The sequence below is a fragment of the Aspergillus wentii genome, assembly GCF_001890725.1.
Source record: "Aspergillus wentii DTO 134E9 unplaced genomic scaffold ASPWEscaffold_1, whole genome shotgun sequence".
NCBI classification, from domain to species: domain Eukaryota; kingdom Fungi; phylum Ascomycota; class Eurotiomycetes; order Eurotiales; family Aspergillaceae; genus Aspergillus; species Aspergillus wentii.
In genome coordinates, this window is record NW_024467832.1 from 556,512 (window position 1) to 569,578 (window position 13,067).

Sequence of the window (13,067 nt, forward strand, 5' to 3'; positions counted from 1 at the left end):
ACATTGATGCAGTTTGCCTCAGACAAAGAACAGAACATGAAAAACCAGGTCTATTTTAACACAAGGCAAAGCAGAAAGAATATACTGCATTCGAACAAAGAAACATAGACAAAGGGGTCAAGACTGGCTAGATCGATCTATCATGTTCATATTGTACACTATCATCTATATAACCCTACTTCTATCTACACTTACACTCTATCAATCCTCTACTACGGAGACTATCAGACAAAATGCCTTCACTCGATCGCTACAAACCCGGTTTCTGCACAATGCGCCTCCGCAATATAGAAACCCTCTCTTCATCCTCCAAAACTGCTCTCCTCAAATCCATCGCCAACGATATCTCCGCTGTCTTCATCTACATTTCCAAGCAGTCCGAAGCAGGGAATCTCAGCACCAAGCACACGGCCCCGATCGACAATGTGATCAGACTCATCAAGGGCACGGAGGTCTCGCAGCGACGGATGCTGGAGCGCAGAGTACTGCGGTATGAGCGACAGGCGAGCCGGTTGAGAGCAGAGAGAAGATGGATTCGGGGTGAGTTTATGAAGGTGGTCAAGCGCGCAGAGGCTGTTTCGGAGAGGTGGAGAGAGAAGGTGGGAAAATTGAGTGGGGATTTGGATGGGACGAGAAGAGATCTTTCTTTGGCCAGGCGAGAATATGAATTGCTCAAGGAAAAAGCAAAGGCGGAGGTGGAGGTGGATCGAGGGGAGGGCAAAAAGAATGGAGATGAAGCATGTGAAAGTCAGGCTGAAGTTGCAGCTGAGGATGAGGAATGATGGCGTGACATTCCTTGGCTTTGAATTGAGCAACATTCATGATGGAAGAGTCTTTTCTCTTATCATCTCCATTTGAATGATAAAAGTTCTTTATCCAGAATTTTATCCAGGGCTCATCGAAGATATCATCGCATTCATATGCTCGAGGTCCGATATTCTGGAGTGATGTAATATTAGTAATGCGACTCCTGATATCGTGGCAAGAAGCATATGTTCGACACTGGCAAAGCCCCTGATTCGCATTCTCGGACACCTAAAGTAGAGTAGTTGAATCCGAACACATCTCGAACAGTTGCGGTCTGGCATTATTAAGTGATGCAAGTGTTCTAGAAGAAAATAAAACGGAGAGCTGGACGATAAGCAGAAGATCCAAGGCGGGAATCACAATTCCGAGGTTGAATCTGGTTGGCGTCCGGTTGCCATCGGCGGCATTTGATCATTTGATGCATTTGATTTGGTCGGGCGGGAGGGATTCAAGAGGGTTGTGACTTCACCAAAAGCAATTATCTGATTGGCCGATTTGAAATGGAAAGGAGAATCATAGTCGATGATTCCATAGTCGGTTCGTTGACTGAGGCATCCTAAACCGTCCAGCCCCAGCGTTCAGGATAGATTCAGACCGTAAAAATGAGGTAGCAAATAACAGATCCAGCAAAGTAATCGAACCCACTCTTTCGAACCCCGGATGGAAATGCAATTATACCAGCGTGAATCGCAGCAAGGCAGGCGAGCAATGGACCTCGGCTTTTGACTGCTATCGGCGACATTATTGATTCGGGCCGCGGGTCCACTTCACGATTCTCTCTTCATGTGGGAGAAATAATATGGCAAACGCCTCCCAGACTTGAAGTCTTTCAATTCTCCTTCTCTTCTTTAATCACTATACCCCCTGGACTATTCTTCATTTTGCCCATCTTGAGTTGTTGTGATAAACTGTCCAAGATAGCACAAAAATCTTTCTCTCTCTCCTGACCCACCCGAATCTTCTCTTCTTTACCCCAGACGAATCTGTTATCGGCCGAGATGAGCAGCGCCGGAGACTATAACGCCGTGAAAAGGGACATCGTGGCCCAACTGAAGAAGCCTGATTATGACGATGGCAGCACTGGCCCCGTGTTTGTGCGTCTGGCATGGTGAGTATTTTCAACGCCCCTTGTTTCCCCGTCGGTTGTATCGTCGCCACTGACCGCGACCGTGTTTTCTGCAGGCACGCCTCCGGCACATACGATCTCGAGACCGACACAGGCGGTTCCAATGGCGCAGGCATGCGATATGAAGCGGAGGGTGGCGACCCGGCCAACGCTGGTCTGCAGCACGGACGAGCTTTCCTAGAGCCCGTAAAGGAGAAGCACCCGTGGATCACATACTCGGACCTGTGGACATTAGCAGGAGTAGTCGCAATCAAAGAGATGGGCGGACCCGATATCGCATGGAAACCCGGTCGGACCGATCTCGTCGATGACTCCAAGGTGCCACCCCGAGGCCGCCTTCCTGACGGTGCCCAAGGCGCCGACCACCTCCGCTTCATCTTCTACCGTATGGGATTCAACGACCAGGAAATCGTCGCCTTGGCTGGAGGACACAACCTGGGCCGTTGCCACGCTGACCGTAGTGGATTCAACGGCCCATGGGTGAACAACCCAACCCGGTTCTCGAACCAGTTCTTCAAGCTGCTCCTCAAGCTCGAATGGAAGCCCAAGACACTGGAAAACGGTGTCAGCCAATTCGTATATGAGGACCCCGATGCGGAAGAGGGCGATGAGCAGCTGATGATGCTACCCACCGACGTCGCTCTCCTCACCGACCCTGCCTTCTCAGTCTGGGTCAAGCGTTATGCCGAGGACAAGGACCTATTCTTCGACCATTTCTCCAAGGTATTTGCCAAGCTGATCGAGCTCGGAATCCAACGAAACGAGAAGGAGGCGATCATCAACACCGACAACGTCAAGGGAGGATATATCTCTGCGCCGAAGAAGAGCAACACCCCTGGTGCCTCATCGGGCCAGGGTGGTGGCTGTCCTTTCCGTGCTAGACTGTAAATTTCTTTCTTGTTTTGTTTTTCAAGGTTATGGTTAGAATGTCTTCAGGGTAATTGGGAAGACAGGTCAAAGGACGGTTTCATGTGTAAATAGATTAAAGAGGCTTCATATACCATCAAGAATATACTGTTTAGATTCACATCTCAAAGCAAGTAGCAAGATCATAGTGATGATAGATGAAAAGGAAGCGAAGGATGAAGGAGATGAAGACAAGAAGAGGAGACGAGGAGACGAGGACAGCGAAAGATGGGGCAATTCCATATTGCGGGGAAACAGGTCCCTGCACATACGCGGCCACTTTCGGCTGCAACATCGCTGGTCAATCTTATTGTTTTTATTATTAATTTGGTACTTTTGGAAATCTTTATTGGTTATTTTCCCCTTGGAAATAACCAGAAGAATTGGTGTGCATTGTTGTACTGCTAACAGTGTCGGTAGGTATTGATGTGGATTCTTGACTTTCCGTACCCCGGATTTTCAGAGTAATCAGGTCGACGGTCATTTGCAGATGGCATATCTTTAAGAAATTGAAGCCATTTCCATTTCATCACTATATAGATAAATATTTTAAAGGAAACCCGTAGGGAAAACGAGCAAAGCACAGAAAAACCGCTTGTAAAGCGATGCATCGTCACCAAAACCCCTGTTCACAAACGACCAATCACCGAAGCCAAAAAGTAATCATTACTCAAACACCAAATAACCCCATAATATCAACATGCCATGAATGTATAACTAAAAAGACAATAGAAACGCTATATGCCCTCACACATTAACCATGTACGTTCCTCATCACTCTATTTTCTTCTGAGAAGCTGGCGTGGAAGTCATCTGCTTCTTCTTGGGTGGTTCAGACTTCCCGCCCTTATTGTCATTATCATCTTCCTCCTCCTCCTCCACCTCTTCTACTTTGCGCTTCCGAAAGATCCGGATTACCCTCGGCTGGAATGCCCTCGATATTCTCATTGCCGAGTTGATCCATTGACTCGTAGTTTGCTGGTTTGGAGGGCTTACTAGTTGCGGTTGGGCCCAGAAATAAGCGCCAGGCTGTATGGTCTGCTGCGGGGGGCTGATCTGCATTGCATTAGAATCGGTCGCTGGCAGCGATGTCTGCGTGTTTGCAGCCGAATTGCCAGGGCTATTTGAGGCAGGCGCATTCGTATCATTGGTGTTCTGCAAGACAAGGGCGTTCGTCGGAGAGGTATTCATCGCCTGGGGAGAAATTATCATTCCGGGAGGCGAGGTGGAGGCGTAATTCGGTACTGGAAACCCGAACATCGGGAGGCCAGCATTCAGGGCTTGCATTGGGGTATTGAAAGATGATGGCACATTGCTGAAAATTGGATCCATCGGCGGGCTCACCGTTTGGTACACACTGTTGACTGCTGGAGTTGTGCTCGCCTGGGTAGGCGAGGGCTTTATTGTACCTGGTGTAGTTGGCATCCATGGGTAAACTTGAGGTTGAAATCCAGCCTGTGGTGAAATGGGCATCCATGGATAGGCCTGCTGGTTCGTAGTCTGTAGAGCCTGAGTATCAGCTTGGCCATTCGATGGAGCAGGCTGGTAGGCGACTGAAGATGTGTGGTAACGATTGCCATCAGTTGGGAGAAGAGGGATCCAAAGTGGTTCGGATGGTTGACCAAGAAGAATATCAGACTGAGCCCAAGGTGTATGGTGGTGAAAGATCGGTTTTTCCTGGTTCTGAGCAAGTATCATATCATGAATTGATTTTTGGGCCACCTCAAGAAGACCGGGTTCGGGGTCCATGACACGCTCGTAGAACAGCAGTGGGATAGGCCTCTTATGCCACCATGCTGCAGGCACTCTGTCATCCGGCTTCTCTGGTGGAATCCCGCCCACGATCGTGCCCATCGCGTTTATGGGGTCGTATGTACGTATCTCGCCCGTATTCGCTTCTCCCCTTTCACTGTCCGTCCAGAAAACGCGGAAATTAGTATGCAGAAAGTAAACACCCCCCAGCCAGCGGTAATGTGCTGTATTTTCTTCGTCAGAGCCATCATCGTAGGTAAAGTGTATATCTTCTGTGTGATTCCGGACCCAGATGGATTCATCCAGTGCCACAGCCATACGCAAGGGGAGACTGTCAAAGGACTTGGCGCGGATAGTTGCCTCCTTCGCACCGCAAGATGCACAATCCATTACATGATAGGGAGCAAAGTAGCGAGCTATAACCTCTTGCATCGACACACCATCCTGATCACCCTCTTCCACTGGAGGCTTCACAAGGGACGGGTAACACTCTTGTTGGCTCATCTGGTTGGCTCCTTGACATGCACAGGTTGTCCCTGCTTCACCGTAGGCGAATTGAAACTGTGCGAAATTCTTGGTGCATTCAGCCCAGACAGTAACTGGTGGGTTAGGTTTTGCGAGCTGAATATTCGGCGAGGCAGCTGCCAGCAAGCACCAAAATTGATCTCGAAGTTCCATACTCCGTTGCCAGGAGCAAACGTCCCAATTGATGTCCGTGGCTTCGATGAATGCCCGTTCGACCTCTGTGAAACGGTTCTGCCATCCATCTTCTTTGCGATCAATCATAGTGGAGCCAGCATCAAGCAGCTTCCCCGCAACAATGACGCTATCAACTGCACAAGAAAGAGCGTTCCATACAGGGCCTCGACCCCGATAACGATAAACAGCTCCGTTCGGGTCGAGGGACAGTATGAAGCGATTACTAGCATCTTCGCTGAGTGTCACATCGGATATCGCTGAGAAGGAACCAATGACTGACTTCAGCAGATCCCCCTCCGTTGTTGCAGTGATGGAGGGCCGCGGGAATTGGGGTGCAGCACTAGGATGTCGCTTGAGGTCACCATATGCAAACTGCATAACAGCCCTTTCGACGGCTTCGACGACGGCTTGTTCGTTGTAGGTTGGAGGTGCATTTGTTGTATTCTTCTTTTTTGTCTTCTTTACCTTCGTCGCTCTCGCCTTTGCCTGTGTCTTCCTGGTCTTTTTCTTCTTGCGCCGATTATCACGGTCATCATTCCCATTACCCTCCTCCCCATCTCCACCAGCAACACCCGTGGCTTCCTCTTCTTCAGCGTCGGGACTGTTTGTATTCGCTGTAAGTAATTTCCGTTCAACATAGGAGTCGGGTAAACTCGCGGGTGCCTCGGGGGGCCTAACGTATTCTGGATGCGTTACAGCGTCTGGGGCTGGGAGCTCAGGGTGGTGTCGGCTAATAGGCAAAGGACACGACGGGTAATCGATCTTGAGCCGTAAAAGACGAGGGCCAGCATCCCGGGTGAAATCAGCTAGCTCGGCCCATGATGAAGGTCGGTGCTCATCCGCTATGTAATACATGAGTTTCATAATGGCCCTGACAACTCTCTCGTTTGTAGAGCGTGAGTTCATTCCCATTTCGATTCCATATGAGTGATATTTTAACATCGCCTCTAGTTGCGGTCGTCTGAATCTGCGAGCACGAACAGTTTCATCTGGCCTGTGACCGGCGAAACGCCAATGTGGAGGCGGGTCGGAAAGCTCATACAGCGGGAACACGGGGTACTGAAGAGGAGGGTCTGGATAGTCTGTCGCTAACGGCTTCGAAGAAAAAAGATAGTGGCTCATTTTGGGCCAATGCACAAACGGGTTTTCAAATAGCAATTAAACGATATGTTCGGATATTATGTTTATTCACAATTTGCTGGTAAAAAGTATGCAGGAGTGGAAAGCAGGAAAACTGGTCGAGCGAAACGGAATCAACTAATGTACAAGACGAAGGCATTGGGGTCGAGGAGCCGTGCCATCCAAGTGGTCTTCGAGGACAAAGAAATCATTCAACATAATTCTTGCACACTGTGAAAGACAACGGATCCTGGGATGTGAGCATCTCTCGGCCATTGTGATCAAAGGCTTCGCTATGGCAGCTATGGTACTCATTCTGCTTCGAAAGAGTTCTTTTGCTCGATGCTTTGTGCTATATAATTCGTTTCTAAATTTGCACTGTCAGTACACAAAAGGGCCGATTGTCCAAACCCAGACGGTGAAAGCTCTTGTCAATATAAGCCTTAGATTCCAGGTTGAGTCAAAGAAATCATTTCGAGTTTTGATTCATCAGGACTAACTCGTTGATTTTCAGATAAAGAGCTTGTATGAAGCTATTTTAAGAGCACTTCATAGGTTTGCCATCGCAGAGAATCTGGCAGATTTAGCATCAGCCTAATGGAAAAGACAACAGCTCATTCTCCTATGAATGACCGTCAGTTAAAAATAATCATAGATTTGTCTTCCGTGCTATGTTAGTCGAGGATAGATTGGTTGAGCAACATCTTGTCGTCCGATGCCCGTCTTTTGGCTAACCCAAATATTGTGGCATGATATCGATTCAAGAGCAGATTTTGGGCTATTCCCAGCCCTCAAATATTTCCATAGACACGAAAAGTCAAGAAGAACTGGAGACAAAGCGCTATCGACGAAGTTGCGAAGATACGTCAGCCACAGCGCGTGGCCCAAAGGATAGAAAGATATTTTCGGAATCAAATCAGATCTACCATGATTTCTCGATACGAAGACAACGAGCTCGAGTTTCATCTTTGCAATAATGAGAGCAGATGAAAGAAAAACAACAAAGAAGAAGTGAAGATGTTGACGTCCAATAGATTACTACCTTTGTATTGGTACGGTTATATTACTGTCATATTACCACCAACATCACGTGCACAGAAATCAAAAATAGGCTAGTGCGTTCTGGAGGCAATTTATCTTCTTCCGGTTTAGCGCCGCAACAAGCGAGCCCTCAAGCGCACCATTCCCCATCAAGCTAGCCCGTGACTTACCCGATCCCACAACGGAGCAAAGTTGGAAGCACTGCGAGGCCCTCGATTTCATCTCCTTGTCACCCCTCTCGCTGTCGACAACCCATCGCGATACCGTCGCGCCATCGCCCATCATGTGTACGTGCAATACCTGTTCCCGAGATGCATCATTGTTTGCCAGCTGCTGCTTTTCCCGTTGGGTGGAAGAAATGAGGAGATGACACGGTTTTTGGGGAGGTGCCGTTGGTGAAAGGCAGAAGACGATATGGCAAAAAAGAGCAAAGAAGAAGAAAGGAACCTGGAAGGCTGACTGCGATTTTTTTGTGACTACAGCGCTCGTGTCCGGCGAGAAGACGAACTTCCAGTACATCTTGCGTCTGCTCAACACTAATGTTGACGGCAAGCAGAAGATCATGTACGCCTTGACCAAGATCAAGGGTGTTGGTCGCCGCTACTCCAACTTGGTCTGCAAGAAGGCCGATGTTGACCTCACCAAGCGGTACGTTGGAAATCCAATTCCTATGAGATGAAAATTTTCGGAAGCTACGGAGCAAAATGTGGAGGATTCGACTTTGGAGGAAGATAAACTACGAGAATCTACAACAGAAAGCTGACTCGAATTTCAAATACAGTGCTGGTGAGCTGACCACCGAAGAGCTCGAGCGTGTGGTCACCATCCTCCAGAACCCCACCCAGTACAAGATCCCCACCTGGTTCCTCAACAGACAGCGCGACATCACCGATGGCAAGGACTCCCAGGTTCTCTCCAACGGTCTCGACAGCAAGCTCCGTGAGGACCTCGAGCGTCTCAAGAAGATCCGCTCCCACCGTGGTCTCCGTCACTACTGGGGTCTCCGTGTCCGTGGACAGCACACCAAGACCACCGGTCGCCGTGGACGCACCGTCGGTGTCAGCAAGAAGAAGGGCTAAACAACTCGCGAGGGATATCTGCTTCCGTTCCTTCTTGCTTGCCGGAGTCGATCTGGGGAGGGGGTTCCTTTTTGTATGTTGGTGTGTTTTTAAAGGAATTCATGGGACTCGAATATAAAAAAACCGGGCCCAAAAAAGTGAAAGAATCATACCAATATGAAATGAAACATACAATTTCCTTTTTCTTCCTCGACGTTCTCCAGGATTCATACTACTGGTCCTCGTACTGGCGACAAGGATGTTACGACCATGAAACTGCCCCAAGGCGTTTTGAATTGATGTGATTAATGTTCCAAATTCCCAACATTGGTTTTTACGCTTTACACTACTGCTTCTTTATCCTGCCGTCACATGTAGGGCTGAGACACCTTACTGCTTCTACTCTATTGTCAAGTATAGGGTCCAACCTAGCCTTAGGTCTAGGGCACCGTACTCCGACTTCGTAGACCTTTTTCTCTTATTGTAATCAGATCTAACTCTACAGGCACCGTGTATTATTCTCAATATGTCAATTCTAACTAAAACTGTTGAACCCTATATACGTTGCACCGTTACCAGAAAGAGTCATACATTCTGTAGCAAGCGTGTCGGAAGACATATGTCGTGGACACATTACATGCGAGCAAAACTTGAAGCCAAAAAACACGAAAAATCATTGCAAGCTAGTCCAGAACATCTATTGGTTTAGACCAACTCACCCTTGAGCCAGCGGTTGTAGAATTCAAGACCGCCCTCGGGCTGGTCCATGGGAACCATGTGGCCGGCCTGGAAGATACGCACAAAGGTGAGGTTGCCGTGGGACTTTATCTCACCAATCTTCTTGCCCTTGTGCTCGTTGTCGACAATCTTGAGGTCCTCAAGAGGAGTGGCGGCGTACTGCTCATGCTCGGGCCATTCCAGAGCGTCGGTCCAGGCCTTGTTGCCCAACCAGTTGCAGATGAAGTCGGCGTCACCAGCATAGATCAAGACGGGGATCTGCTCGAGAAGACCGGGAACAAGACGGTGGAAAGGCTTCATCCAGTCACCGTGCATCTGGAAGTTCTGGTTGATGTTCATGTTGCAAGACTCGTAGTCACTGACTTCGGCACCCACAGCTTCCTGGACATCGCGCTGGTTGAGGTAGTCACTCACGTAACCCATGCCCTTGTAGCAGAGGCTGCTGCTGTCCTCACATGGGCCGCGGATATCGTAGGGGTTCATACCAGTGCTCTGGTAAGGACCAATCATGGCATTGTTGCAGTAAATCGAAGCGGGAAGGCAAGACCAAAGGCTCTCGGAGCTATAGCACGCGCTGATCATTCTCTGGCAAGTAGACAGGGAGTTGTCCATGGACTGGCAAGTGCCCTTGTCCAAGACAGCAGGGTATCCACCCTCACCACAAGCCATGGGGCGGTAGTGCTCATACTGGGTGTAAGGGTCGGTAAGACCGTTACCGATGAGAACGGACTTGAGGTTGATGTTACGCTTCTTGTGAGACAGAATCTCCGAGGCAAAAGCAGGAATGTAGTGACCACCGTAAGACTCTCCGGCAATGTGGAAGTCCTGCGTGGCATACTGGGGGAACTGCTTGAAGAACAAGGACATCAGAGCATAGACGTCCTTGCCAGCCGCAGTGGTGTCACTGACGGAAGAACCACTGTAGGAGTAGCCAACATTGACAGGCTGGTCAAGGAAAATAACGGAAGCGTTGTTGTTCCATGAGAAATCATTGTAGATTGGCTTGATGTTCTTGCCAATTGAGCTAGGTCCAAGCTCCAGGAACAGACCAGTGAGAGAAGAGCAGCCAGGGCCACCGTTCAACCAAAGGACAACGGGGTCATTCTTGGGGTCGTTACGAGACTCGAAGAACCCTTTTCAACCAACAGTTAGCATCAAAACATGAGCCAGGAATTATCCAAAGGGAATCACTTACAGTAGAACAAGTGCTTGTCATTCTCGTTGTCATCCAGATAACCGGTGTATTGGGTCACACCTGGGTCAATGCCAAGAGAAGCAGGGTTGATCTTCTTAGTTCTGAGATCGTAGTTCTCGAGCTTGCCATCGATGTCACGCTCCTTTTCACCCTTGGAGTTGGTCACCCAGACGCCCTGGACATCAGAACCACGGACAATGTGATCCCAATGCGAGTCAGGACGACGGTTGTGCTTCTTGGGCAACGAGAAGAGAGGGTTGCGGTCGAAGCTCTCCGGGAATGCACTGGACATTTCATCCCAGAGCTGACGAGCATCGTCCGAGAGGGTCTTGAGCTGTTCCTGGAAGTGATGGAGCGGCTTGGACAGGCTTTCGGCTCCCTTAGACAGGCTCTCCGCACCCTGCTCAGTGTAGCCGAGGATCTGCTGGAAGGGAGGAACGGCCGCGGTGGCCGCTCCGACCAGCATAGTAGCTGGGATGACTCTCATTATGATTTAGATATATCCTCGAACGAGACAGCTGCCAGAGAGTGATGAAATGGCAATAGGAAGGACTGGAGGACCTTGGCGGTCTATATGGCAAACAGCTATGTTATCAGTATCACGCTATCAGGAAGGGATAGTGAGTGAAAAGCTTACACTAGGAGAACCAGAAAACAGTATTAATAAAAGTTGATGAAAAACAAGAGATGGAATGATAAACAGAAGATGAAGGATGGAAAGAGGAGAGAGAAGAGAGGTGAGAGGTGAGGAGACGGATGGGGGAATGGGGAATGGCAGCCGATGACGCCTCCGGGCCGATAGTACCTACAGCAGCCCAGCGGTGACCTTACATTGGGACGATAGGGAGGGCAGCCAATCAGAGGGCGAGTTGTCCGCCAGCCAAGTCAACGGCTGGGCTGAGTCATCGTGAGTCACGAGACCAGGCGTCATCGCAGATTTGAATCTGATATCACCGATAATCAACAAAAATTTAAGACCAGCATCAAACCGGATTCATTTGCCATTACCTGAGATTCGATACATATAAGCCGTTGTCCTAAGGCAGAGGGATATATTGGTTCCAACTCTTTCATATCAAACCGCCCCTGCGGCTTCACAAAACACACTCATCAAAATGCCTATCAACCAACCATCAAATCAGATCAAATTCACAAATGTATCAGTCGTCCGACTAAAGAAGGGTATGTTCATCATTTTTTTTTTATCATGCAGAAATACCTTGCCCATTTTTCATCCCCCAGAACCATATATTCAAGTTACCCCGCCACCCCCGCTAACATTTTTCCCTTGTCTAGGCAAAAAGCGCTTCGAACTCGCCTGCTACAAGAACAAACTCCTCGAATACCGCTCCGGAGCCGAAAAAGACCTCGACAATGTCCTCCAAGTCCCCACAATCTTCCTCTCCGTCTCCAAGGCTCAAACCGCCCCCTCAGCCGAACTAACCAAAGCCTTCGGCGCAAACATCCCCGCCGATGAAATCCGACAAGAGATCCTGCGCAAGGGCGAAGTGCAGGTTGGCGAACGCGAGCGCAAGGAAATATCAGAGCGTGTCGAGAAGGAACTGCTGGATATCGTATCGGGGCGGTTAGTCGATCCGACCACGAAGCGTGTCTACACGCCCGGCATGATTTCCAAGGCGCTGGATCAGCTCAGTTCGGCGAGTGGACAGATGCAGCAGACGCAGGGCGAGGGGAGTGGAGCGACAGATGAGAAGGGTGCTGCGCAGCCGCGAAAGCCTATGTGGACGGGCGTGGCACCGAATAAGTCCGCGAAGAGTCAGGCTCTGGATGCCATGAAGGCGCTTATTGCGTGGCAGCCTATTCCTGTCATGCGGGCTCGCATGCGTCTCCGTGTTACTTGTCCAGTCTCGATTCTCAAACATTCAGTCAAGGCCCCGTCGGGAGGGGGAGCAAGTAAAGAAAAGGAGGCACCGTCCGGTAACTCCAAATCCAACAAGGGCAAAAAGGGCCCGAAATCGAGAGCCGCCCGACAGCAAGATTCCGACGCCGAAGATGGCAAATCTGATGCAGAGGCTGCCCCCAAGACACCGAGTAACGTCAAGGACAAGATTCTGGGCTACATCGAGTCGATCGAGTCACAGGAAGTCATCGGTGGCGATGAATGGGAGGTGGTTGGATTCGCCGAGCCCGGCGCATACAAGGGACTGAACGAGTTCGTGGGTAACGAGACACGAGGACGGGGACGAGTTGAAGTGTTGGATATGACTGTGACGCATGAAGAGTAAATGTTTTTTGTGTTTATAACGAGATGCTATGATTGGGTATGAAAAGTTCAATAGATTATGATTTTGTACGTACTGCACATATTGCCAACTTATGCGAGTACACCGTCTGTATTGCCTACCTATGTTGTACATGTTAGAATAATACCTAGAGGTACTGCATAAATAAACTCAACAAAATCACTACCAACCTTCTACAAACCCTCACACATTGAGATGATCAATATGGAAGATGGGTGACACAAAATATATTCACGATCCCAACAACTACAACAGAGTTTACAAAACACAAGCCCATTATCCAACAATTAATAAAAAACCATGGCCTATCATCCCCAGACAAAAGAACCAACCCGAAAACCTTGAACATCCATTATCTACGA

The 13,067-nt window shown here is 49.2% G+C and overlaps 6 protein-coding genes across 6 annotated transcripts; 4 read left to right on the forward strand and 2 right to left on the reverse strand.

Annotated features, from left to right (window-relative positions):
• Positions 1-182: 182 nt before the first annotated feature.
• Positions 183-912, forward strand: ASPWEDRAFT_33539 (uncharacterized protein). The gene has a single exon (XM_040833809.1). It carries the CDS (start codon positions 234-236, stop codon positions 780-782), a length of 549 nt encoding a protein of 182 aa, XP_040693884.1. The 5' UTR covers positions 183-233; the 3' UTR covers positions 783-912.
• Positions 913-1,535: 623 nt separating this feature from the next.
• Positions 1,536-2,962, forward strand: ASPWEDRAFT_33541 (peroxidase). The gene is made up of 2 exons (XM_040833810.1): positions 1,536-1,915; positions 1,990-2,962. The coding sequence occupies exons 1-2, from the start codon at positions 1,806-1,808 to the stop codon at positions 2,819-2,821; spliced, it is 942 nt and encodes a 313-aa protein (XP_040693885.1). The 5' UTR covers positions 1,536-1,805; the 3' UTR covers positions 2,822-2,962.
• A 651-nt stretch (positions 2,963-3,613) lies between these two features.
• Positions 3,614-6,412, reverse strand: ASPWEDRAFT_22412 (uncharacterized protein; the record flags this gene model as incomplete). The annotated part of the gene is made up of 1 exon (XM_040832330.1): positions 3,614-6,412. The coding sequence occupies one exon, from the start codon at positions 6,410-6,412 to the stop codon at positions 3,614-3,616; it is 2,799 nt and encodes a 932-aa protein (XP_040693886.1).
• Positions 6,413-7,609: 1,197 nt separating this feature from the next.
• ASPWEDRAFT_63664 (40S ribosomal protein uS13) lies at positions 7,610-8,667 on the forward strand. Its single transcript, XM_040838707.1, has 3 exons — positions 7,610-7,737; positions 7,933-8,098; positions 8,232-8,667. Exons 1-3 carry the CDS (start codon positions 7,734-7,736, stop codon positions 8,527-8,529), a joined length of 468 nt encoding a protein of 155 aa, XP_040693887.1. The 5' UTR covers positions 7,610-7,733; the 3' UTR covers positions 8,530-8,667.
• Positions 8,668-8,950: 283 nt separating this feature from the next.
• On the reverse strand, positions 8,951-11,000 carry cp3 (carboxypeptidase C PRC1). Its single transcript, XM_040833811.1, has 2 exons — positions 10,442-11,000; positions 8,951-10,379 (listed from the first exon to the last, which is right to left on the reverse strand). Exons 1-2 carry the CDS (start codon positions 10,926-10,928, stop codon positions 9,214-9,216), a joined length of 1,653 nt encoding a protein of 550 aa, XP_040693888.1. The 5' UTR covers positions 10,929-11,000; the 3' UTR covers positions 8,951-9,213.
• A 405-nt stretch (positions 11,001-11,405) lies between these two features.
• On the forward strand, positions 11,406-13,033 carry ASPWEDRAFT_33545 (guanine nucleotide exchange factor SDO1). The gene is made up of 2 exons (XM_040833812.1): positions 11,406-11,623; positions 11,738-13,033. The coding sequence occupies exons 1-2, from the start codon at positions 11,557-11,559 to the stop codon at positions 12,685-12,687; spliced, it is 1,017 nt and encodes a 338-aa protein (XP_040693889.1). The 5' UTR covers positions 11,406-11,556; the 3' UTR covers positions 12,688-13,033.
• The last annotated feature ends 34 nt before the right edge of the window (positions 13,034-13,067 follow it).